Here is a 27,396-nt window from a genome sequence, read left to right on the forward strand (position 1 = left end):
TGTGTGTGTGTGTCTGCATGTATGTCTGTGCATCGTGTGAACACAATGCCCACTGGGGCCAGAAGAGGGCATTAGATCCCTTGAAACTGAAGACAGGTGAGAGTCCCCTTGTTGGTGCTGGGTCCCATCCCTGAGTCCTCTGCATGGAGTGTCATGTGCTCTTGCCCACTGAGCCGTTTCTGGCTATTGTTGCTTTGCTTATAACTCTTGGCCAGTAGGTGTGTTCTTTCAGTTTGTTTTGTGGACTCATCCTCTGCTTTAGGCTAATTTCTCTTGTGTAATCTCACTGAGATGTTTTATTTGCAGTTGTTGGAGAAATGACTTGAGACCTAGGACAATACATGTATGCATGGGAGCACAGGGGCACTGGCCCACTGGAGACATCTTAATTTGAGACTAGCAATTCTGATGGTTGGAACGTCCACAGCAGTCCCTTGCCAAGGTCTTCCTGTGTCTTGTTCACCACCCTTAATGCTAAACTCCTCTCCAAGCATGAAACACCAAGCTCACCTCCCTAGTTACTGCCTGTGTATCCTAGTCTGGCCATTCTTCATTCTTTTGTTACACATTCAAGCAGATTTTTCTGTCTGTCTGTCTGTCTGTCTGTCTGTTGTGTGATGCTAGAGATGACACCTGGGGGTCTTGCACATGCCAGGGAAGTCCTCTTCTACTGAGCATCACCCCTAGCCTACATTTTTCATATATATATTTTCAACGCTATATATAGTTGCCTTTTGTTGATTATAAATGAATAAGGGCAGCCCTAATCATTCATGACTACTTCCTTAGGGCATGGGCAAAAACTGGACCATTGGCCAAATCCGGGAACAACTGGTTGTTTCATTGCTGTCCAGGTTGTGGGTCCATCTCTGGGCAGGAGTTTGTAGACTCAGTTGAAGCAGTCTGAGGCTTGGCCAGAGCACCTGTTAGTAACTGTTTTGGAGCAATCCTGGATGCAGATTCTGAGAGAACACCTGGATGCTAGGGGCAGAGGATAAAAGTTTAGGGAGAAAAGCTTTTTAAGTGTACATTTGAAATTCTTAGGCCCATGGTCTTGGTAGTTGGAGGAGGGGTGGGGGAGCCCCAGGGAAAGGGAACTAGATCCCATCCTCAGGAATGGGCAGGTGGGGATGGAAACAGGCTGTTAATTAACAGTTCTTATATTGAGTCCATTTGACCTGTGAGAGGTGAATTTAAATCCTTCATAACTTGCATTTACTCATCTCGGAACATCTTCCTGGACATTTAAACACTTTCTTAGACCCTTACTTTTTTTGGAAGCTTTCATATCCTCAGATTTCACAATCCCTTGAAAGCTTTCACAATAGACACCCTTCTCTTCCATGCTTGTCTGCCACAGCTTAGCTGCATCATCGTCTCTTCCTTCTGAGACTGACATGGCGGGCAGCTCCTATTAGGAACTTGCTAGATGTATCTTAGTTAAACAGCTGTTAGTGAAGTTCCTGTATCCTTGCCATTCACATTTCATTAGTGGAAGCAAGTCATGAGGCCCAGCTTGAGAGTAATTGGGTAGAAAATACAGTCCTTATGAGCAGATTGCCGTTCTCCCACAGGAATCGGCCCGGCCGAGAGGGACAGTGAATGTAACATACAATGGTCCCACTTTCTTTCATATTTTAATTCTACTCTTCCTATAGTAAAACTGATCTTTAATATGAAAGGTCTTAATTTTATATGATATTTAAACCAACTAAAACCAAAAGGCCAAGGAGCTGAAAAGAAATGTCATTTTAAAAACCAATCGTGAACCTGACGTAACTGCTCACATCTTTAATCCCAGTATATGGGAGGCAGAGGCTGGTGAGTCTATGTGATTTCAAGGCCAGTCTGGTCTACAGAGCAAATTCCAGGCCAGCAACATAGAGATAGCCTGTCAAAACAACAATAACAACAACAAAAAGACTATGGTGTCTTTGAACACATTAATCCCATGTTTGCACAGTTTCTTTCACTTGACACTTTGTTAAATTATTTTATATTCTCATTGAACAGCCCCCCATTCACCTCTCTGAGATGGGATATCACAATTTATAGCTCAGGCTAGCCTCAAAGTCTCTTTAGTCCAGACTAACCATGAATTCACAGCAATCCTCCTGCCTTAAATTCCTGAGTATTGGAATTATAGAATGCACTACCACAACCACCATATCCTATATCTTAACCAACTTGTCATGGGGATCTCTGCTCTTCAAGGAGTTAAGGATTTACATATTGGTCTCCAGGTTTTAATTAGCCATCTCTCTAGGTCCATGTGCTTCCTCTTCCTTTTTAATAACATCACCCATGCCTCTGAGGTTTCTAGGTCTCCTTTATATTTTTTGTATCTTTCTAGCAGTTCTGTTACTGTTCAGGGAACTTTTACAGTTTCCTTCAGTGTTGGTCATACCCCGTTTTGACATACATCAGAGCAGTCCCCTCCATTCTTAAATGAAATGAGCTTTTATCATTTTATTTAATTTTATGATGGACTTGGTGTATAGGTGGGGGTGGAGGTATGCTATATGTGCATGGTAATGGACAAAGAAAACACAGAAGTTGAATGTCTTCTTGGATCTCTCAGTAAACCTGGAGCTCACCAGTTGTCTGGCCTAGCTGACCAGAGAGCTCTGGAAATCTCTCCATCTCTCTTTCCCATCCCAACACCAGTGCTGGGACTGTAGCCAGGCCCTGCACTTCACATGGGTAATAGGGATCCAAACCCAGGTAGGTAGCTGCCCAGCCCTTTGTCGTGTTTCCCAGATACCTTCTTCCTTTCCATCTATGGATAAAATATACTATTGAATGACGTTGGCAACTTTAGTATTTTTAACCTAAAATCTGATAGTATTTACTAAGAGATGGGAATGCGGGTGTTTTGAAAGAGAGCAGTGCTCTCTCTTAGATCTGTGTCAAAGCTGTCAGGGCTGTATCTCTGTAACTTCTGAATAATTGCTGCCGTCTCTGTACTTGCTCTAACAGCAATTGAACCCCAAAGAAATCACAAGATTCCCAATTGTTAGCTTTATAAATGTGCTGATGAGTACCTTGTTTGGTAGGATAAAAGCTTGGGTAAGTGATGTTCCCACCTGTGTGGTTCATTTCAAAATATTGTTTGCCTAAGGCATTGTTGTCAGTGACAACCGAACAAGAACTTTTAGGAACACTTGGCTATCCAATAATGACAAATTTCAAGGCTATGCAAATTGTGCCAGTTCAGCCCCCTCACCCCCGCTCTTTTCTCTATTATCATATCAATTGAGTCAGTTCATAGTAGACAAAGCAAGGTTATGGGAACCACCTAGAGTATCATGCACCATTTAACATCAATGCAACATACACGAACATCTGCAACTCCAGTCTTATTAAGAGGATGGAATGGAAGGCAATAAACAGCTTTCTTCACCATTTAATTGCAAAATAGTATTTCCTAATGTTTGCATTGTTTATCAACAGGAACTTCATCAATAATTGTATAATTACAGTTGCCTGGATTACAGTGCTCTCGTGCATCTTGTCATTTATTACAGAGTAGTCTGGGTTTAATCTGAATTTGAGCACATTATTCAAGGCTAATAATATAAACCCCTTCAAATGCGAGTTGCACAATACAGATATCTTGTGTAGTGGGAGAATGGTGTTTTATAATTCTTCAGCTGCTGTGAGGATTAAGCTAACACGGGGGAAAAGGAAGGCTGAAAGGCAGGGAAAGCTGAGGGAAGCCACTAGTTAGATCAAACATAGACCCTCTAAACACGAGCATAGGTTATGCTCTTTAGAATTAATCACAAGTAATTAGATGTTTGCTTTAAGCCAAAATTAGGCTGAATTAAAACAGGTTTATTATGCTGTGGTCTTCCCTTCAGGCATTATTTAAAGGGAGAAAATGGTGAAAATTACAAATATACATAGGAAAAAAGGTATGGTGGTCAGTTAGAAATGCCAAATGCAGAAGAAAGCCTTGCTCTGTCTGCTCAGGTTCCTGTTGTTGCTCCAACGCAGCAATGCTAGTGTGTCTAGTGTGTACACTCCTCCACCAAGTACCACCTCCGTGAACGAGCCAAGCACATGCAGGGAAGTGATATAAGCTTAGTTAGTAGAGTGGCCAGTGGTGTTGCCCTGTAAGAAAGAGAGGCCTGAGAAGCAGTGGGTGCATTGAAATCATCTAAGGCAAGAATCTTGTCTGAACTTTGTATATTTTAAGTATGAAAATGTCATTATTCAGGGGCTGGGGAAATGGCTCAGTGCTTAAGAGGACCTAGGTTCAGTTCCCAGCACCCACATGTCAGCTCACAACTGTCTATATGGGTATCCAACACCCTCACAAAGACACATGCAGACAAAACACCAATGCACATGAAATAAAATTAAATTATAAAAAAAAGAAGAGGAAAATAATAATTTTCCTCTAAGGCTTCTTCATAAAGTCATTTTTTAAAATGTTTTAATTTGTGGTTATTGTTCCACTCCCTCCCTCCTCCAAATAAAAATATATTAACTTATATACTGGATGGGCCTTGTTTGCCCTAGGCTATTCTCAACCAATCAACAGTCTTGATTTTTATTTTAATGTATTTATTTTGAAACAGGATCTCATGTATCCAAAGACAGCCTCAAACTTACTATGTAGCTGAAATTGACCTTGGACTTCTGCTCTTCCTGCCTTTCCCTCCTGAGTGCTGGGGTTGATTACAAGTGTGTCCTACCACAGACACAACAGAGTGTTGGAGATTAAAGCATATGCAAAGCAAACGTACCAACTAAACTATACTGACAACTCAGGGTTTCTTCCCTCCTTCCTTCCTTCCTTAATTTCCTTTTTTAGATGAAGAGACAAAATTATCATTGTAAAATATCCACAGAATAAAAATCTGTTCCCTCTCCTATTTTCCTGATGTGCTAATCTATCACTTCCTCCTTCCAACCGAAGCTAAGACTGAGCTTGGTAGAGTAGTTTGACCTGTAGTTACTTAACATTACTCTGCAGAATCTTTTTAAGATACCGCATCAGCTTCTGTGAAGCATCTAACTGAATACCTTAGCAAGAACATTTTCTAAACTGGACTTTGCAATGAATGGATATACACAACCAACTGAGACTCAATTATATACCTTTCCTTTGAAGAACTTCTGTACAGACATTTTTTAGGGATGTTTTTGGAGGTATTTATCAAAAACACTATGATAACAGCTTTGTCCTAATGAGCCCCAGGCTCTGTTTAGGGAATAATCGATAAAGTTCAAATTAATGTTCCATAATTCACATTACAATGCACATGTAATTATTCTGAGATGAGGCAAACCCTATGCATTTAATTTACAGCTGTAATTAAGTAAACTCGTTTAATACTAATTAGGTGAGCCTAAAAGGATCATAGGTTTGTGTATTTAATTACTAAATTACAATTAGCAACTGATTTCTGCAAAGCTCTCTTATCTTGAGCTCAACACTGATCTCTACCTACATTACTGCTTTATCCTCATAGGCCATCACTAACGCATCACACACTGTAGAGAACCCACTTGTGGTTTGCTGTCTGCAAGAATGGCCTTAAGTATAGAGACATTAGACAGTCATGGTGGCACATACCTTTAATCCTAGCATTCACTGGAGAGGCAGAGGTAGGCAGATCTCTGCCTATGAGGCTAGCCGGGGCTACAGAGTGGGATCTTGCCCACCCACCTTCCCACCCCCCTCCCCCACACACACTTCCCTGCTGCCAAAAGAATAAGAAAAGAAAATGTAGAAATTGGGTCTGGAGTGATGACTCAGCAGTTATAAACACACACAGCTCTTGCAGAGGACTCTGGTTTAGTACCCATGTTGGGCAGCTCACAACCATTTGTAACTCCAGCTCCAAGACATCCTATGTCCTCTTCTCTCCACCCCATAGCGAAACTTTTTAAGGATATGAATATTAAGCTATCAAGAAAATAAATTTGATTCCTGTTTTTAAAATCTCTTAAATTCTGTCAACCGACATTTATTAGGTACCTGGAATCCTAGGCTTCTTGCTGTGTTTAAATGATTATTCCCATTTTGTTCTGCTATTTTTAAGTATATAACCAAAGAAGAGTTATCTGTTACCTATAGGGACATCTTTAATAGTCTTGGAATGTGCTAGATTAAGGCTCACATAGTCCTCTTTCCGAGTCCAACATACAATTTAAAAGGTGAAGTGGCTTGTGCCTGTGACTATCCTGAAGTTCTCACGGTGTCTCTGTCTTACCTTTGAGGAGTAGAAACCTCCCAATCTACAGTGTGCGCCGTACTCTTTCCCATGGTACGCAGGGGTGGCACTGTCATCAGGAAATATGGGCCTCCCCCTTACGACACTCAGATTGAACTAGCCAGCTTCCTGGTCAGCAGCCACTATAGTTAGTGGATAGTAATAGCTGACACTTACATTGTGACTTACAGCTCAAAAAACAGATGAACAAGTGACCATAGGTGTGTGGATTCATTTCTGGATCTTCAATTCTATTCCATTGATCTACATGTCTGTCGCTGTACCAGTACCATGCAGTTTTTATCACAATTGCTCTGTAGTGCAGCTTAAGGTCAGGCATGGTGATTCCACCAGAGGTTCTTTTATTGTTGAGAATGGTTTTGGGCCATCATTGGGAAGAGAGGCCCCTTGGTCTTGCAAACTTTATATGACCCAGCACAGGGGAAGGCCAGGACCAAGTAGTGGGAGTGGGTGGGTAGGGGAGCAGGGGCGGGGGGGGGCATAGGCAACTTTCGGGATAGCATTTGAAATGTAAATAAAGAAAATAATAATAAATAAATAAATAAATAAATAAATAAATAAATAAATAAATAAAACAGATGAACAAAGGAGGCCAGGAAGTGTAGGCTGGTACATACATATTCAGGAGGCCAAGGCAACAGACGTCTCAACGTTCAAGGCCAGCATGAGCTAAATGGTGAGGCCTGTCCCTCAAAAGAAGGGAGAATCAAACAGAGAAGAACAAACTGACACCCATGCTGGGAAGCTGTCCCTCTATTATTTGGGGGTACTTCCATCAGAGATCATTAGTAAACCGAAATGGTTTCTTTTGATTGTTTGTTTCTGTCTAGAAATAAGAATGATAAAATTACCACACCGTTATGGACAACAGCCTTACAGTACTGACTGCGTGCTTTCTGTGTCACCTAAAGAAGTAGTGTTGTGATTTGTGAACAGGTCATGTCTAGCAGTGCCAATTGCATAGGGGCCCCTGGTGCTAGAAGACAGTGTTCTTAAACTGGATTATCTCCCATCTTCCCCCACCCTCAGAAACAAAGGGACTGATTTTTTTATCACTTGATGAAAAATTAATAGTTTGGTATAACTAGCAAACTAAAGGATTGGTACTTAAGAGCTCCTGTTTTCTTGAAGAAATAATTGTGGTTTAAGAAGAGCAGTGGCGCCTTTAAGCCGAGCACTTGGGAGGCAGAGGCAGGCTCTGTAAGCTCAAGGCCTGCTTGAGCTACAGAGCAAGCTCCAGGACAGCCAGGGCTACACAGAGAAAGCCCTTCTCAAAACACAAACACAACAGTAGGAATTAAATCTTTCCATTGCTTTTGTTTTTTGTTTTGTTTTTGGAGGCTGGGGAGTGTGCTGTAGTATGTGTATGGACTCAGAGGACAATGTGCAGGAGTCAGTTCTCTCCTTCCTGGGGATGAAACTTAAGTCTTCAATCTTCCTTTACCCACTGAGCCATTGCACTAGCCTAAAGTAGTAGACATTGAGAATTATATTTGAGGAAGGAGATAGAGGCACCAAGCTAAAGGAATCTAGTTCTTGGAGGAAATGCCAGCAACTGGAACAGTACTGGATTTCAAATGCAGAAATCATCATATTCTTTTTGGTTTTTTGAGACAGGGTTTCTTTGTGTAGCCCTGGCTGTCCTGGAACTCACTTTGTAGACTAGGCTGGCCTCGAACTCAGAAATCCACCTGCCTCTGCCTCCCAAGTGCTGGGATTAAAGGCGTGCACCACCACCGCCCAGCTATCATATTCTTTAATATTCTGTTATTCTTCCTAATCTCATAGGAGACACTGGGAAACCAGAATTATGGAGTTTTATCATTTTCTTTTGCTCTTGTTTTTTTGGTTTGTGAGACAAGTCTCAGTCTGTAGCCTAGATTGGCATTGGATTCACCAGGGAGCCCAAGTTGTCCTGAAACTCACGTCAGTCCTCCTGCCTCAGACTCCAGGTACTGGAGTGACAGGTGTGCATCTCCACACCTGACTTATTGGAGGGTCTGTCGACCAGGGTACCTGTGCTCTCCTGGAGAAAGAGGTCCCTCTTCTTTAACATTTCTTAATGACATCTTGAAGGAGATGAAGACACAAGAGAAAGTCCGGGAAGGATATCCTACACTGGCTGGGAAAATTGTCCCTTTCAGTTAGGTTTATGCCGAGAGGAAACATAAATGGGTGTTATTACACGGCTAAATTTTTTTTTTAAAGATTTATTTATTTATTATATGTAAGTACACTATAGCTGTCTTCAGACACTCCAGAAGAGGGCGTCAGATCTTGTTATGGATGGTTATGAGCCACCATGTGGTTGCTGGAATTTGAACTCCGGACCTTTGGAAGAGCAGTCAGGTGCTCTTACCCACTGAGCCATCTCACCAGCCCCTAAATTTTTTTTCTAGTGAATAATAACTACATTTTCCAGGCGTTTCTTACAAATGAAGTCTAGTGCTACAAATCTGCTTATCTTTCTGCTTCTGTCATTGTGGAGGAAGGCATTTCTTTGACAGGATTGATGTTTTGGTAAATGTCTCATGACCCACAGCCAGAAAGAGACTGTAGATCTTTATCAGTGTCACTGGTATAAAACCTCTTACCTGATTCCATGCTGCCCAGGGGCAATACTTATTGTGGGGAAAACACGAGTGTTTGTTTATTTTTAACGAAGGGTCTTTTTCAATTACCTATCTCAGACTTCTCTATGCCCAACAGTCCTCCTGCCCTTGAGTTCAGTGTAATGCATGCCTATAATACTAGCTTTGAGGAGGCTGAGGCAGAAGGATTTCTGTGAATTCAAGGCCAACCTGAGCTATATAGTGAGTTTTAGACCAACAGAAAGAAAAAAAGAAAAAAAGTTGTGAGCACCTAAAACAACAGCAAGAAGCAGACATTGTGGACTGCATGTATAATCATAGCATTGCTGAGACAGTGTGGACTACATAGCAAGATTCTGTACAAGAAAAAAAAATGTGTTTTTTCTTTTAAAAATTAGGGCTGGAGAGTGGCTCGATGCTTAAGAATACTTACTGGGCTTGTGGAAGACCCGATTCACAAATTTGTCCCTGCACTTCCAACTCCATAAGGATTCTGATTCCTCTGATTTCCACAACTACATGTACTTGCACACACAGACACACATACAATTTAAAAATAAAATTTGAAAATTAGTTGAGTATGATGGTGTAATCTCAGCACTTCATAGGTACAGGAAAGAGAATCAGAACCTTGGGTCATCCCTGACTACATAGCAAGTTGAAGCCTCTTCCGGACCATCAGAGATCCCAGCTCACAAAGAAATGGTTTTAATAAAATGAAAAATGAGGTTGAACACGTGCTTGTAATCCTAACACTTAAGAGGTAGAGGCAGGAGGATCGACAGTTCAAGGCTGTATATCAGGTTCCATGCTAACTTAAGCTCCGTAAGACCGTGTCTCAAAAACAAACAAGCAAAAGTGTTCAAAAAAAAAGAAAAAAAAGATGAGCAGCACCTTCAGTAATAGAAAGAATCAGTTTCTATAGCCCTTGTTCCCAAAAACTCCAGCCATATTTGTCAAAACTCATAAATAGAAGTCAGGGTGGTATAGCATCCAAGAAGGATGAGCCTAGTGTCTCAGAGCAAGGCCTTCTCTGGGGGTTGGGGGGGGCGCACCTGATTTAAGAGGACCAAGACTGGCTCTCCTTTCATCACAGAGCCTTCTGTTTCAAAATTCCCAAATCAAGTATAGTTCATTTGTGAGAACTGGACAAGGAGGGAAGGCGATCTACTTTTGAGCAGACATTGCAAAGCAGTCATTACTGTTCCTTTGTGGGACAGAAATACTGAGGCAGCATCATTATGACACATTTTTCCTTCATTCCTCAGTACAAATAAAAATGCCGATTTAAAGGGTTGAGATGTAGCTCATAGCCCTAGGTTTGATTCCCAACACTGCATAAATCCAGACCTAGTGGTGCACATGTGTAATCTCTGCGCATGGGAGATGGAGACAGGAGAACCTGCCATCCTTGGTTACATGAGACCCTGTCTCCAAAAGTAAAAAAATATAAAAATAAAAATAATTAAGCCAATAGAATAGCAAACCCTTAGTGTACTATAATACTGTACCTTATCATCGAGAACATTCAGAAAACTGTTTGTAGTATACTAGATTCTAATCAGATGTGAAACACAGACCCCTGGGCTCTGGGAGCTTAAATTCTAGCACAAACAAATATTCTAATAAATGTAAACTGAGTCCCTATCTCATGGGAGATATAGATGTGAGGGCCAGGAGTAAGATTAAGTCCTGATTCCTACCCACAGGAGCTTAGATTTTACTCAGAAAAAAAATACTTAGAATAAATAAATCTGAATACACTTCATGTTTTCATAGATGTATATGAAGGTTACAAATAATCATAAGAATAGGAAGGAAATGATTCTGCTTAAAGATCAGAGACTAAAGGAATATTCATTATCTGCAATTTGAAATGAAGAGAAGAGGCTCCCTAAACAATACATTCGATGAGTATACACGACATGTTTGGGGAAGTCACAAGTATGACCAAGGAGCAGCCACAGGACAGGGAAACAGCACGAGGTGACATTTCCACAGTAGACTGAATTCACACGCTGGAGAGGCTGGTATTCATGCCAAGCTGCCTGTGGTCTTTCCAGCATTGATGCCTGCTCAGGAAGATCGTGAGTTGGAGCCAGCAGGGCCTTATACCAAGACTTGTCCCAAAACAGAGACAAGCAGCAACAAGAGCAGGAAGCCTGTAGAGAGCCATTGAAGGCTTTTCAAAGGGGAGTAAAGCAGTTGGATTCGTATTCAAGAAAAGCGCCTGTGTTTGTTCAGCAAACACCTACTAAGCGTCTGTGGTCCTGCCGTGTATCTGCTAAGCAGCGCTCTGAATGAGAGGGATCACCAGAGAGTCTTGCCTCTTCTCTTCCTTAGGCAGCCAAATGTGCCATACAGCCTACTCGCTCAGCTGATTACGTGAGGACTGGGAACCTCACCAAATGTAACCTAAAGATGGCCAGTGACCCATGGGGGCTAAGACAGCAGAGTGGAGTACATATAAAAAAGAAATACATTTTTTTAAAACAACAAGCTGAATGTAGCTGGTGCATAGTGAAATTAAAGTCATGTGGTAAAAGTATCAAAAACTTCCTTAAAAGGAAAGAGGGGGGTGCACATGGCTGGAGAGATGGTTCTACAGATAAGAGCGCTCACTGACTCCTCTTCAGAGGACCCATGCTTGGTTTGGACAGCCATATCAAGAGGCTCACACAGCCTTCACTCCAGTCCCAGGATCCACACCTTCTGCACTCTATGGACACCTACATGCATGTGGTATCCATAAACTCACAAGCATATATATATATATATATATATATATATATATATATATATATATATATGCACGTACAAACACACACACATGCATCCATACATCTTTTTAAAAATGCACACCAAGCACAGAGTAGAATAAGATTTTAGGGCACTGGTTCCAACTCTTGTTATATCGTTTTTATTATTTCTACTTTAAACTTCTTTTTTTAGCAGTAGTAAATATGGATGAGACCCAGGGCCTCCCACATGCCTAACCACTGAACTACATCCCTAGCCCTTTTAAAACTGTCTCATATTCAAAGTAATCCATTTATTCTCTTTCCTACCTACATCCAGCACTGACAATTCACATTAACTAGAAGGAAATGTGAACAGAGAACCTGCTACAAACAATAATATATAGCTAGTTGATCTGTGATCCCGTGCCATCAGAAACAGCAATTTGCTTTGTCCACGCCTTGAGAAAGAGCCTTAAAATGGTACCTTAAGTTTGAAATCTTCTTGCTGTAGTCTTCTGAGTGCTGGGATTACAGCTGTGTACCTGTATGTCTAAGTGAGAAACCACCGTGTTAAGTGAGACCTGGATACCCCCTGTGTCTCTACTATGTCTTAATTTAAGATAAGTAATGTATTTTTTCATGTAGTCATAGGGACTGTGAGGGCTTACTGGGTACTTTTCCTCTGACTGCTTTAAGCTTTATACATTCTGATGTAATGCGCACTCTGTCTGTGTGTGTGCGCGCGTGCGCGCGTGTGCGCGCGCACATGTACATGTGCTCATACATATAAACCCTTGAAATAACAGTAATGTCTCTCTTTTAAAAAATACATTTACTCGTACATATAAACCCTTGAAATAGCAGTAATGTCTCTCTTTTAAAAGATACATTTGTATTTACTGTTTTTTTGTGTGCACATAGTGTGTGTGGCAGACAGAGGGCCAATGTGAACTGTGGGCATTTGTTCTCTGCTTCTACTCTATAAATTTAGGGGATGGAACTCGGGCCGTCAGGCTTGACAGCAAGCCCCTCTATCCACTGAGCCATCTCATCAGCCTCAGTTGCCTTGTTGTTAAACCTCAAGAAATCAGAGAGAGTTTAGTTGGGTTTTACCAGAGAACAACAACAAAGCTGTATGGATTATAGTCCTACAGAGCCTGGCTCGTCCTCATGGTCATAATGTCATACTGCCTTCCTTATCTATGGGGTTTTATCAGTTAATTTAGTCCATCTTAGTTCTCAGCACCAGGCTTAAGGGGATTTCAATTTCCGTTAACTGCTGTATACTGCTTAATCAACACAAACGGCAGCATCAGTGCATGGGCAGCTACCTGCTTCTTTCTCATTCATCTTGTCCCAAAGACCTGCCCTTCCCAGGAGCCCCTGGGCACTTGACACCCTGTGAGCCTCAGTGTACTTGTTTATAAAATCAGTTGACAGCACCCAAAGCGTGGGCCTGAAACTGGCCCAGGGTGGGGTGTACAGCACTTAGCGCAGAGGCCGTCGTGCCTGCATCTTCTGATGCATCAAGCCCAAACCTTGGACTTCCAGAGTCGCTACAAAGTGCTAGACTCTGTCTTACAGACACAAACCCCGTTCTGGGTATTTCTCTTGGCATCTGCAGCTTTCTTTTCCTCTCTCTATTATCCACATCCTCAGAACTAGCTGAAGTCTCTTCTGCACAAAGCCATCTGAGTTGGCTAAGGTCATCTTGTCCCTCCCTCCCAGCTCCCACTGCAGTTCCAATGGGTGATATGCTGTCTGTAGTTCAGAGATTCCACACAGGCCAGGTCTCCTGCATGCTTCTAATTACTCTGCAAAGACAGATTGTATCTGAGTCTTCTCCTGTGTCTCCTCCAAAGAACTTAGCAGAGTATAAAGAGCTTGTAGCTGTTGTTCAGTATTTGTTGCTTGCAGAAAGTAAATTCCTACCTTAAAAAATTATATATTAGATTGTTTCCCTTCAGTACAGTGTTTCATCAAAAAATATGATATATATCTGTGTGTATATAAATATATATTATGTATAATAATAAATATATATATGATGACTATAGACATTAGATGTCCCCGGGCAGTGGTGGCACACGCTTTTAATCTCAGCACTTGGTAGGCAGAGGCAGGCAGATTTCTGAGTTCGAGGCCAGCCTGGTCTACAAAGTGAGTTCCAGGACAGCCAGGACTACACAGAGAAACCCTGTCTTGAAAAACCAAAAAAAAAAAGAAAAAGAAAAAAGAAATTAGATGTCTTCTTTCAAACTTGTACAGTTTCAAGCTGGGGATGGTAGCTAATCCCATGGTTCAAGGCTAGCCTGGGTTTCCATAAGATTTTCTGTGTAGCTGTAGCTGTCCTAAAACTCATTCTGTAGGCCAAGCTGGCCTTGAACACAGAGATCCCCCTGCCTCTACCTGCCAAGTGCTGGGATTAAAAGTGTGCACCACCACTCCTAGCTGGCATTCCCAGGGTTTAGGACTTCCGTGTTCTTTCTGCTTGCCATGGGTTGCTTCTTAACCCCCACGCCAGTGTCACATGGCATCACTCTTTCTCCCCCTCTCTGTTCTCCAGGCAGGTTTAGGACCTGCAGGTCATGGGGTTTTTCTTTCAAATTCTAGTAAAATTGTCCTTGAGCTTCAAAAACAAAGCGTCAATGAAAACAGACTGTTGCACTCTGTACCCCAGTTACAGAGCCTACTTTAGGTTTAGCACAGCTAGCCCATCCAAGCTTGCTGCTGGCAGGCCTGCAGCCTCCACACTTACATGTTTTAGCCCGGGATTATCACATGGCTTGCTCCTCCTTGTCTCTGAGATCTCACCTCCTCAGCCAGACTCAAGCAGTACGTCCTAAACTAGCTCTCCTCTCTGCGCTGCTGGCCCTGGTGTACTGTTTCACCCTCTTTCCATCGTCTGCTGATAACTCGTTCCTTTGTTGCTTGAATAACTAGTGTCTGCCCACTGGAATGTAGGCCCTGTAAAAGCCAGTTTTGTCTGCACCACTGACATGTTCATGTTCAGTCTCCAATACGGTCCCTAACATGAGACGAGATTTTTAATAAACATGTATTAAGTAAAGAAGCTGAGCCCCAACCAAACTTTAACCATGGTTGGTTTTAGATTTTAATGCAAACATTCCCACCATTCCACTGAGCCTGCTTCTCATGAAAGACATACCTTGAGAACTACAGTAAGAATTAATGCTCAAGATAATGATATTCAGATGTGCTATAAGATTCTCTATTCTCAGGAAAAAAAATTCATTGAGTTCTATAAATTAATTAAAGCAGAGATGTCATGGTATATTAATATATTATGTTAATACATTTAGAAAATTTTCCAACTAAAAAGACTTTCTGCTTTTTCTTTAGTTAACCAGAAAATTAAATTAACTCAGAGCTCCTCATTCCCCAAAGTCTTTGTTAATTAGGATTGTTCTATAAATCTCTATTATTAGGAGAGTTTGTCATCTGTTTCATTAGCCTGTTTATTAGGGCAGTCTGAGCAGGGTGTCTTTGCTCATATCCTGATGCATGTGTCCTAGTGAGAAGAAACATTTCCGCTGTTCTCATTTCTTCCCTATCCATTAAGGCGCATTTCATGCTATTAGTATAACAACGTGGTTTGTTTGTGTCGGTTCCCTGGGTCAAGTAAGAATGATATCGTTGATTTGGCTATTAAATATAATAATTAAATTCAAATGTTATGAAAGATAAAGGTTTGAATGCTTTTGCAGCATTTCGTGTGATGAGGGAGACTGAAGGCAGCCTGCAGGCATCAGTGACGGTCTGGGAAGTAAACGAGAGTCTGTGCATACAGTGACTATAAGGCTCAGCAAAGCACAAAGGCATGAAGAGTGTCCTGCGTGCAGAGCAGCCTGGTAATTCAATATCTTCTTTAATACCCCCAATGTGATAACACATACCCCACAACTCACTATTTCAAGTATTCATTCTAAGAGTTGCTCTTATGTTGACAGTGTGCAATCATTACATTAACCCATTGTGAACATTTTTATTATCTCAAAAAGAGACACTCTATGTACGTTTGCAGTCATTCCCAACTTTCCAGCCTCACATCACACACTACCTACCCTCTCAGCCCAATCCTTAAATCTCTGCTTGCTTGTTTGCTTGCTTGTTTGTGACATTCTCACTATGTAACCTCGCCTGGTTAGCTATGTCTCCTAGACTGACCTTGAACACATAGATAACTACCTGCCTCTCCCTCCCAAGTGCTGTGCTCAAAAGCATGTGCCTGGCCTTGTAAGCTCTGAAGTATAAGTATTTGATCAGAATATCAAGCATGGCTCATGTTTGGAAGTCTGAGAGCAACTTGCATGAGTCAGCCTTCTTCAGTCCTGCAAGACACAGTGGATTCAGGTCACCAGGCTTGGCAACTAGCTCCTTCACCATCTGAAACTTGTGCTGGCCCATTCTGATTTGGGAAGCGCGTGTGCGTGTGTGTGTGTGTGTGTGTGTGTGTGTGTGTGTGTGTGTGTGTGTGTGCATGTGTGTGCGTGTGTGTGCACATATGTGTATGAATATGTACATTTTTGTGCATATGGAGCCCAGGAGTCCACCTTAGGCAGCCTTCCTCAGGAACCATCTATTTTTTGTGTGTATGTCAGATATTTATTTTGGTCTTGACCACTTAAAGTAACTTATATTTCAGCCTGGTGCCAGCCTATGTTAAAATATCAAAAAAGTATTCCTTACCTCCTATTCTGCTGCACACCTTTAATCTCAGGATTTAGGAAGCAGAGGCAAGAGGATCACTGAGTTCAAGATCAGCCAGGTCTGCATAATGAATCCCAGGTCAACAGCGTATACCCAGAGAGATCCTGTCTCAAATATATATATACATACACACGCACACACACACACTTACTTTTTTGTTGTTTTGTTGTGTATTTTTTGTTGTGTTTTATTTCTGGCTGAATTTAATTAGGATTGCTTGTATGAGCATAAGCATAGCATTATTCACTAAAGTATGGGTAATGTATCAGCAGCTGTCCCACAGAAGAAAATGAATCCCTCCCCACTGTAACCACTAGTACCAACAGCTTTTCAGAGAGGAGAGTGGAACCTCTAACCCCTTCCCCCTCCCCTACTTTGTTTTTGTGGGGGTTGGTTTGTTTGTTTGTATGGGGAGGGTTTGAGGCTGAATCTTACCTTGTAGCCTTGTTTGGGCTGCAACTTAAAGACATTCTCCTGCCTCTGCCTCCCAAATGCTGAGATTAAAGGCATGCTCCACCACACCCAGCTTTGTATTGTTTTTTTTATTTTTTGAGTTTTGTCTGTCTTTCAAGTGTGTGTGTGTGTGTTTTCTTGTGTGTGTGTTCTTGTGTGCGTGTGCACACACACACACACAGGTACACATGTTGAAGTCAGAAGACAACTTTCAGGAATTATTTCTCTTATGTACACAGTGTGTCTCTTATTTTTGCCCCCTGGCCCATGGGGCTACCTTCCATTTCCCAATAGGGGTGCTGGTTTTTTATGGGTTTCCAAGATCAAATGCGGGCATCATGTTTGCCAGACAAGCACTTTACCAACTGAGCCATCTCGCCAGTCCCCATTTTCTACAATTGTTACCTAAAGTATTTTATGGACATGTCCAATTATTATATAATGTAACCCCATTGTTAACAGTGACTCATTAACTTCATTCATTCTCCTCAGGCCCATTTGTTCTAGGTTTATAGATGTTCATTCCCTATATGGTGTGACTTATACTTGAAAGTAATAAAACTAGATTTCTCTATAAATATTTATGGTGTAGACCTTTCCCTAAATCAGACTGCAGCTCTTTCCCAGTTTTTTTCTAATAAAGTCTGCTTGCATCTCTTTCTTTCTTCTGCCTGTCTAAGCATATGTACTGCTTGCTCCTAGAAACTCCAATCCTCTAGGTTTGTAACGTAACATCCAATTAATTACAACCCTGTTTATTGCCATGTCGACTCTAGAGTCACAAAGTGTGGAAAGTTTAATTGCTTCAAAGTTTTTGTTTTTTAAAACAAGATTGTGTAGCCCAGACTGGTCTTAAACTCACTGAGTAGCCCAGGCTGGCCTCTGTTGTCCTCCTGATTCAGCATTCCAAGAGTTGAGATGACATTCATGAGTCACCTAACCATTGTCAACTAGAATTGAATAGATGATTCTGGGTTTTTAACATCCAGGGTTATCCAACCTTTTGACACTGCAATTCAACTTTGTCATCTGCAAATCTGCTGGGCCACCTTCCCAGCTGCCCTGAGACACATGACCCATGAAGCACACGAGGCCACAGCTAGTGCTGCCTGACAGCATACTTGCTAAGTAGTCCATTTGTCTTCCTGAATGCCAGCGTTGCCAAGAGGATTGATTTTGTTGGGTTTTGTTTGGTTTTATGAGATAAGAGTCTCAATTTGTAGCCTAGGCTGGCCTCCAACCCAAGATCCCCCTGCCTTTAATCACTACAGTGCTGGGATTACAGGCAGGTTTTACCACACTCAGCAAAGTAGGATCATTTTTTTTTTTCTTTAATGCGTTTGTGTCTGTTATGGTGGTGAATCTCTCCTAGTGCTGGGAATGAACACCTATAATCCCAGAACATAGAGGAAGGGATACCCAGGGAAGAAAAACTATTCCTTGTCATTGGTCAGGCTACAGAAGAAGGACAAGCCTGGGGTCTAGAGTATAGCCCTGTCCTGGTAAAACTGAAGTTTCTTCTGTGTGTTTGTGTGTGTGTGTGTGTGTGTGTGTGTGTGTGTGTGTGCGCGCGCGCGCGTGTGTGTGTTTCTAGAAAGAGTCCCATTATAGGAAAGACTGGCCCCAAACTCATAATACTAACATCAGCCTTTGCCTCCCGAGTGCTGGGATTGCAGCCATGTGCTACACACTTGCACACATGTGCAAAGCAGGCACACACCTCAGCTCTTAAGACCTTTACTCTCTAAGATGTGCCTTAACATTCCTAAGATTCCTTCCTCTTGGCACTGAGGTGAGACTGAAGTTTGCAAGTCATTAGCCAAGTCTGTCTCCATAGGATGCAAATTCGTCACTTCAGAGGGTCCAGCTCCCAATCAGAAAACACTATGTAATCATTCACACATGTCTCCTGGGCCAGATTTCATCAAAGTGTCCAGAGCTGTCATGTGCCAAGCTTGGAATACTGTCCGAGGTTACTCTGTAGGAACAAAGGCTTCAGACAGGCCACACTGCCCCTGCTGTTGTTCTGCCCCTGCATCCTGTGGTATCTGTGCCTTTTGTTAGCTGATGGGCAGTTGGCCAAAGGTAACCAGATCATCTGTAATAAACCAACTAAAATCAATAATCCTTGACATTGACCTTAAGTGTTGTCACAGAATAATAGTAAAATTTCTATTTTGCCATTGTGATTTTTCTGTAGAAAGGTACTCAACACTTATTTACATTTAAAATTTGAAGCTCTTTTGGTGGATCCAAAATTTCACCCAAGTAGGCTTGAAGATTTATTAGGGCTCATGATCCAGTCCACAGAAGCACTTCCTTTACCCCATAGGTTCTGTTCAGTCACATGAGCTGTCCACAAAAGAGCGATTTATAGTCACTCCCCAGGAACATGAACTACCGGGGTATGGCTTTCATAAGACAGACAGATACACACACCCAAGCACATATCACCTTAATGTTGAAAATTAGAAGCGTTGCTTTGCACCTTGGTTTCCAAGCCCTCTTGTACAGAAAACAGGGCTAATTCTTCCGAGCACCAGGTAAGCAAGGAGTGTCATATTTTGCTGAGTGATCTTAGGTATTGAGCATTACAAAGAGAATTTACTCTGCCTTTCTTGGCTTTCCTTACAGAAAATGATGTCACCGCTTTTCCTGTCTTGGATCAAAACCAGGAAGAGATCATTGACACCAATGGAGCTGGAGATGCGTTTGTTGGAGGTACAGGCTTGCTTCCTTCACGTTTACTTCTGAGTTTTAAGTAATTAACCCCCAGTGTTCTCTCCATCCGCTACTGTCGTATCCAAGATTTTAATGCAGGAATGATATGTGTTTGGCAAAGATCACTTGCTACTATACTCTGCCTCTGTCATTTTCATAAAAGTAATTGTGTCAGAATATTGCATAAGCAAGCCACAGCAAGTGCAGTAGATATTTGATTCAGGCCTAAGTGTCACGGTGTCTGTGCCTGAGAGTGGAGAGGTATGATACCTAGAAAGGGTTAGGATTTTTACTAATGAAGGCTCAGTAAGGAGGAGCAAATTTGGTTAGGATAAAGTGACCTGGGGAATAAATATTCAAAAACAATATTGGGACAATTAGGTTTTAAAGTCAAATTACTCCAAGTTCAGTGTAGCTAAACCAGGCTATGTCTCCAGAAAGCTTTTTTTTTTTTTTTTTTTTTTCCTTTTTTGGTTTTTTTCGAGACAGGGTTTCTCTGCGTAGCCCTGGCTGTCCTGGAACTCACTCTGAGATCAGGCTGGCCTCAAACTCAGAAATCCGTCTGCCTCTGTCTCCCAAGTGCTGGGATTAAAGGCGTGCACCACCACTGCCCGGTTCCAGAAAGCTTTAAGCAAGACAGGCTGAGAAGTTTTAAGCAGCAGTGGAGATGACTCTTGCCACCTTCTCCTGAACAGTGACTTAAATCACGGGAAATGCTTACATGTGTGTGATGACTGGAACCTAGTATTGCTTTGAAGGTATTATTTCATTTTAGGCATCTTTTCACCAACAGAGTTATTTCCTTTTTCTTTCTCTGAATTTCTTAGACCCAGGCTCAAGGGTATAAAACAGGGACCCCACACCTCATTTTCATTTTCTTTTATCCATGAGCTTTTATGGTTCTTTCTTACTACATTTATTTACTTATAATGTGTGTGCACTCACACATGCCACTGTTTGCATGTGGAGGTCAGAGGGCAACCTTTAGAAGTCAGTTCTGCTCCCTGGGTTTAGGTGGCAGTGATGCAGCTGGGATTCCCAGACGTGGCAGGACGCCACATCTCATTGGCTCTGTGTTCTTTAGGAAAGCTTGTACAATAGGCAAGATCCATTTCATGCTTGGTTTTGGTGTCCTTGCACAGAAAGGCTTCATCGGTGATGATATTAGAGTAATCTCTAGCTAATTTTCCTATTCCATCCTCTTCAGAGCTGTAAATCTTTGTAAGCTAAAAATATTTTATTCAGAATTAAGCCATACTGCATAATGCATTATGGAAACAGTAGTGATTTTCTGATTGGAAATTAAACCAGGAATCTTAGTCCAGAAGCCTGTATACTTGTATCCTATGAGCAGATTATTCAAGTAGTTGTTTAACTCTTCAGAGCAAGATGTGTTCCATTTATCTGACATTGAGTAGAAAGTATAATGAGGCTCTCACAGGTACAAGGGTGACCTAATTACTACAGCTAGCCCTGCACCAACAGATTACACTAGAGATGGCTTGGGGCCTGTAGGGCTACTGCCTTAGTCAGGGTTTCTATTCCTGCACAAACATCATGACCAAGAAGCAAGTTGGGGAGGAAAGGGTTTATTCTGCTTACATTTCCACACTGCTGTTGATCACCAAAGGATGCAGAACTGGAACTCAAGCAGGTCAGGAAGCAGGAGCTGATACAGAGGCCATGGAGGGATGTTTCTTACTGGCTTGCTTCCCCTGGCTTGCTCAGCCTGCTCTCTTATAGAACCCAAGGGATGGCACCATCCACAAGGGGACCTCCCTCCTTGATCACTAATTGAGAAAATGCCTTACATCTGGATCTCAGGGGGTGGGGGCATTTCCCCAACTTAGGCTCCTTTCTCTGTGATAACTGCAGCCTTGTGTAAAGTTGACACAAAACCAGCTAGTACAGCTGTCAATACTTGGTGAGAATGGAGACTGTTTGCTAAAGGAACTTTTCTTAGGAACCAAGCTAGAACTAGCTGTTCAGACTGTGGTGAGAGTAATGAACAAAGCATCCCAGAAGGGTCAGCACCTCTGTTAGGAGCCTCGAAGCCTGGCATTGTTGCTGGTTTTTTTTTTTTNTTTGTTTGTTTGTTTGTTTTTGAGACAGGGTTTCTCTGTGTAGCCCTGGCTGTCCTGGAACTCACTCTGTAGACCAGGCTGGCCTCAAACTCAGAAATCCGCCTTCCTCTGCCTCCCAAGTGCTGGGATTAAAGGCATGTGCCACCACTGCCCGGCCGTTGCTATTGTTTTAAACATTTGTTTATCATAGGAAATGGGCATACCTGTACCACAGACTATGTGTAGAAATCAGAAGACAACTTATGGGAATTGGTTCTATAGCACTCAGATCCTCAGGCTTAGGAGCAAGCACCTTTACCCACTGCATTGTTTCAGTAGACCTTAAGCCTCTTTTCATAGCCTTGCTCATATTTATTCTGGGGCTATTGTTGGGTAAATAAAGGAAAGAGGTTTAATGGGATTCTGGTTTGTTTCTTTTGTTTTATTTTGAGACAATATCAAGTATGCCATACTGGCCTTGAACTCACTATGTAGTTTGAAGTACTGACCCCCCTCCCCCCAATCTCTCCCTCCTGAGTACTGAGATTACAGGCTTATGCCACCATGCCTACTTTATGGGTTGCCAGGAGTCAAGCACAGGGCTCTGTGCAAGACAGGCAAGCAGTATACCAACTGAGCCTTCACACAGAGACTCTAATGATAGGCCAGAAAGTGGATAGGTTAGGTTTTATAAATTATATACCGGCTATACATTTTTTTTTAAAAAGTAACAACACTAAAATTATAAAATAATAATAGTAATAATAACTATTCTGAAGTTCTCCAACTAAAAAGAAAACATCTGCTGCCCAGTTTGCCCCAGAGGCTACATTCTGTTCACCCCTGTGAGCAAGAACAGCTTTCTCACCTTATTTTATTTCTGGCTCGTAGTGCTGGCTTTCACAACACACCACTAAAATAAAAGCAGAGAAAGTAAGGTGGGCACAGAGCCACACACCTGTAAGTCCAGCACTCAGGATGCCGAGGCAGGAGCTTTGCAAGCCCAGGGCCAGCCTGGGCTACATAGTAAAGTCCTATATAAAAGAAACCAAGGAAAGGGGTTGAAGAGATGGCCAAACAGTGAATGCTACTCGCTGCTCCTCCAGAGCAGAGCGTCTGAGTTCAGTTCCCAGCACCCATGTTGCACTGCCCACAACTCCAGGGGATCCCTCTTATCTCCAAGTGCATCGTCTCACGTCTTCACGGTGCACATCCAAATAACGGCAATAAAGTGCAGGAGGACAGGAAGGCAGGCTGAAGTTAACTATATGCCATTGGTAATCCCTGAATTGATATAAACGTACTCTGGAGGTTGGATACATGCAGCCCTTGCTTTGATCCTTAACACCACATAAAATAGTGACTTTGCATGCCCAAAACACCAACACATGGCCAAGGTGTGGGAGGGTGGGGTAGCCAGCATGAGGCTCTCATAGTGAATTCAGGGCCAGCAGGGCAGCTTGATACAGTGTGCTGCTTTTGTTTGTTTTTTGTTTTTTGTTTTGCTTTGTTTTTTGAGACAGGGTTTCTCTGTGTAGCCCTTGCTGTCCTGGAGCTCTCACTCTGTAGACCAGGCTGGCCTCGAACTCAGAAATCCACCTGCCTCTGCCTCCCAAGTGCTGGGATTTAAAGGCATGCGCCTCCACTGCCCAGCACAATGTGCTTTTAAAAACAAACAATCAAAACAAAAAGCCTACCAAGGTTGCGGTTGTGGCATTCTGTAAAGGGCTGGGAATCCAACTCTAAGGCCTTGTGAACACTAAATAGAATTCTACTGCTGAACTACATCTGAGACCTTATTTTTGTTTTGGTTTTACATATACTTAGATTCTGTTTGTATGTATAAGGATGGATGGCGCACAGGTGGAAATCACAGGGCAGCTGACAGGAGCTGGGGTTTGCTTCCACCGTGTGGGCTCCACGATCAAACTCAGGTTATTGGGCTTGGTCCCAAGCCCTTGTTACCTACTGATCCTTCTCACTGGCCCCCAGACCTTTGTGGTTTTTGAAACAGGGTCCTGATCTGTAACTCAGACTGCGCTTGACCTCACTGTGCAGCTCAAGTTGCCTTCAAACTTGCAGTCCTCCAAGGTTTTTTTTTTTTTTTTTTTGGTTTTTCGAGACAGGGTTTCTCTGTGCAGTCCTGACTGTCCTGGAACTCACTCTGTAGACCAGGCTGGCCTCGAACTCAGAAATCCGCCTGCCTCTGCCTTAAAGACGTGTGCCACCACACCCGGCGGCGTAAGACTGGTTCTTTTTATTTAACCTGTTTTCCTAATGAGAAAAGTGAGGCAGAGAGAAGGTGAGGAGCATGCCCGAAACCTAGTGGCTGCACAGTGCAGGGTCAGGCTCCAACCTGCTACAGTCAGTGCTCTGACGAGGACGTTCCACTGCACAGTTCTAGAAACAGCATTTGAGAGAGGGATCTCATTAAAGCTGAGAGCCACGGGCCAGCCTTTCTAACAAGCACTCTTTGCTAAAGAGAATCTGAATAAAATGACTTCATTTACTGACGAGGGACTTTTGTTGTCTGATAGGATAGATGCAGAGGAACCGAATGGAAAGAGTAGGGCGGAAGGGCTGCATGGGGAGTCTGAGCCAAGAGCTTCTTCCTTCCTTCCTTAAGCAGTAGTTGATTGCAGCAGGAGATAGGCAAAGCCAGATCATAAACCTCCTTGGAAATTATAAAGTCCAAACAAGAGCAGTGTGAAGCAGCTGTTTAATTGCACCAAGATAAGCTACCTGACAAATCTATCTTAAAACAGAATGGTTTTACATCTTGAAAATAAATAAATAACCCCTTTGGCTGAAACCCCAGGTTCCCATCTCCCTATCAGCAAGAGCCTTCCTCCTGGGATTAGAAGGAACCAGCTGCTAAGCCCCTAGCTTTGACATAAATGGAGAGACAGTGGCAACTTTCACATTACTAAGTAGATTCTTTTTCTTTGCTTCATTGCCTGATTAACATATCTCCCTTCTGATTGACATATTCTATCTTTAGACAGATAATATATTCATCCTGTTACTTTCAAGTTTTGCTGGCCTAAGAGTATTTCTGTCTTGTGTGACTTTGCATATCTCTATTCCAGTCTATAGTGTTATGGTGATTTAACTCTCCGAAGCACAATCATTTTCTTCTCATAAATTTCAAGGTTTTGCTAAAGCATCATCTCTGTAGCTACCTTCTGCTAATTAGATAACTCAGTACCAAACGGCCGTGTGTTCCATTTAGCCAGTTAAAAGATGCAAGCTTACATCATGGATTCTCATATATAATTTGTAAACGAGTACCCTCAGTTGTACATGAATTAAATTACTAGTTCCATCTCAGGGGCTTAGTGTGCGTGTGTGTGAGATCCCTCTGGCCTTGACAAGCACACCTCCTTGTTCTATTCGGAGATCTTAAATGCTTTGTAACCTCTGCTCTTTTATTTCTCCATGATGAAACTATTCCTTTCACACTCTTCCTTAAAAGCCCCAGGGTCAGGATTGCACCTTTTGAAACAGAGAAATTGTATAGTCTCTAGCCATGATTTCCTAATTTCCCAGGTCAGGAGAAAATGTCTTGTTGTCCTGCTGTGCTTTGTCACAGCAGGTCTGCCTTTTCATTTGGAACCCTCTTTGTCACTGCCATAGTAACAAACGGAAACACTGAGAACATTTCGTGACAGGCACTGTCAGTGAAAGTCTCTTCCCAGTAAATGAAACTGAGAAGGAAAATCCTAAGAAACTGTTATGAAAGGGGAGCTAACCACCATGCTCCCACAGGGCATCAGTGCCAGCCTGTGTCACTGTCATAGGATTTAGTCACAGGTTTTGCAGGAACCATGTGTGGACCAAACCTACACATCATCACTAGACTGAATGGGATACACCTGTGACAGATGATCTTTGGGCCCCCTCTGATGAAAGACTAGGGCATCTCTCAAGAACTAGCACTCTGGGGTTGACACAGGAATGGTCCAGAGCCATTTGTAGCTCAGAGCATTGTATGTGAGCTAAAACCCGTGCTATCTCTTTTGATGCTTAAAATTCTCATCGTAGCTTTGACCGAGAGAATGTATTGTCTTAAAGGGTGCCTAGTTAATATATAAAAGACTCTTAGGGCCATTTAGTGGCCACAGCATAAATAACTATTCTGTTTTTCATCTAATAAGTAATAAAACTCCACTGTCTAATATGTATTTAAAAAATAATTTTTTTAAATTATTCCCAAACCCAGTGAGATGGTTCAGTGCAGGCAGTCACCTGCCCTAGGCACTGTACTCCAGTCACTAGGCTTAGCTGCCAAGTGCATTTACCTGTGGCACCGTCTTCATCCTCTGTCCTTCATAGTATCATGCAAAGAAATGATACACAGTTCTTCTTTGTTTGTTTGTTTGTTTGTTTCGAGACAGGGTTTCTCTGTATAGCCCTGGCTATCCTGGAACTCACTTTGTAGACCAGGCTGGCCTCGAACTCAGAAATCCTCCTGCCTCTGCCTCCCAAATGCTGGGATTAAAGGTGTGAGCCACCACTGCCCAGCTCTGATACACAGTTCTTGTGGTTTAGTTTACTTTTGTTTTGTTATGTAGCCACCGCTAAGTTGCTCCTGCTCTGGATCTATATTGACCACTAGTCATGTAGCAGCCCTAACTAAACTTTGTGGGACACCCCCGCCCTAAGAAAAAGAAAAAGAAACCATGGAAGTAGAAGCGAGGCTGGTTGGGAGGAGGCAGGGGATCAGCAGGAGTGGGTGAATATGATCAGGATACATTATGTACATGTATGGAATTGTCAAAAACAATTCACAAGAGGGATAAAATTAAGTTCCTACAGTTATCTTTTGTGTGCCACCACATTCCTTTGTTTTATATTTAGACAACTAGAAAGCAGCGTGATGGGCATTCAGTATATTGTTTCCTCTGAATCTGCAAGCAAGCCCCAATTAAAGGTTTTCCTTGAAGAGAGTTGCTGTGGTCTTGGTGTCTCTTTACAGCAATAGAACACTGAGTCAGACAGTGTATGCCATCCTTGTATGATGATGGCTCATACCATTTTAAACAAATTCCCAGATCATTACCATCATGGTGGGGAGCATGGTGGCGTGCAGACAGACATGGTGCTGTAGAAGTAGCTGAGAGTTCTACATCAAGATCTCCAGGCAGCAGAAAGACAGAGAAGCTGTGTCTGGTTTGAGCTTTTGAAACCCCAAACCCACTCCCAGTAACATACTTCCTCCAACCAGGCCATACCTCCTAATCCCTCTCAAGTATTGCCACTCTGATGAGCAAACATTCAAATCTGTGATCCTGCCAGGCAGTGGTGGCACACACCTTTAATCCCAGGACTCAGGAGGCAAAAGAAGATAGATCTCTGTGAGTTCAAGGCCAGCCTGGTCTACAGAGCTAGTTCCAGGACAGCCAGGGCTACACAGAGAAACCCCGTCTCAAAAAACAACAAACCAAAACAAAATCTGTGAACCTATGGGAGTTATTCTCATTCAAACCACCAAATATACCACAGCTCAAATTTTGTGAGCCTTAGTCTTCCTAGATTTGAAGACAGTCAAGAGATGTTTGTTCCGCCAGTCATGGTGGCGCATGCCTTTGATCCCAGCACTTGGGAGGCAGAGGCAGGCGGATTTCTGAGTTCAAGGCCAGCCTGGTCTACAAAGTGAGTTCCAGGACAGCCAGGGCTACACAGAAAAACCCTGTCTCGAAAAACAAAAACAAAAACAAACAAACAATTATGACATGACATAATGTTCACCTGTTATTGTCATATCAGTGGACTGGAACTGGTTTGAAACTATCACATGAATTCTAGTCAAATTTACCATAATCTGCCTGGTCTGTGCATTTGTAAT

At 42.4% G+C, this 27,396-nt stretch overlaps 1 protein-coding gene across 2 annotated transcripts in view; it reads left to right on the forward strand.

Moving 5' to 3' along the window:
- Adk (adenosine kinase) overlaps positions 1 to 27,396 on the forward strand; it is a 396,625-nt gene that overhangs the window by 352,485 nt on the left and 16,744 nt on the right. For both annotated transcript variants that reach the window (XM_021203140.2, XM_029541565.1), the window contains exon 10: positions 19,399 to 19,485. In XM_021203140.2, coding sequence (XP_021058799.1) covers positions 19,399 to 19,485 — 87 coding nt within the window. The remainder of the gene's footprint in view (positions 1 to 19,398; positions 19,486 to 27,396) is intronic.

Source organism: Mus pahari, chromosome 8 (assembly GCF_900095145.1).
Source record: "Mus pahari chromosome 8, PAHARI_EIJ_v1.1, whole genome shotgun sequence".
Lineage (NCBI taxonomy): Eukaryota > Metazoa > Chordata > Mammalia > Rodentia > Muridae > Mus > Mus pahari.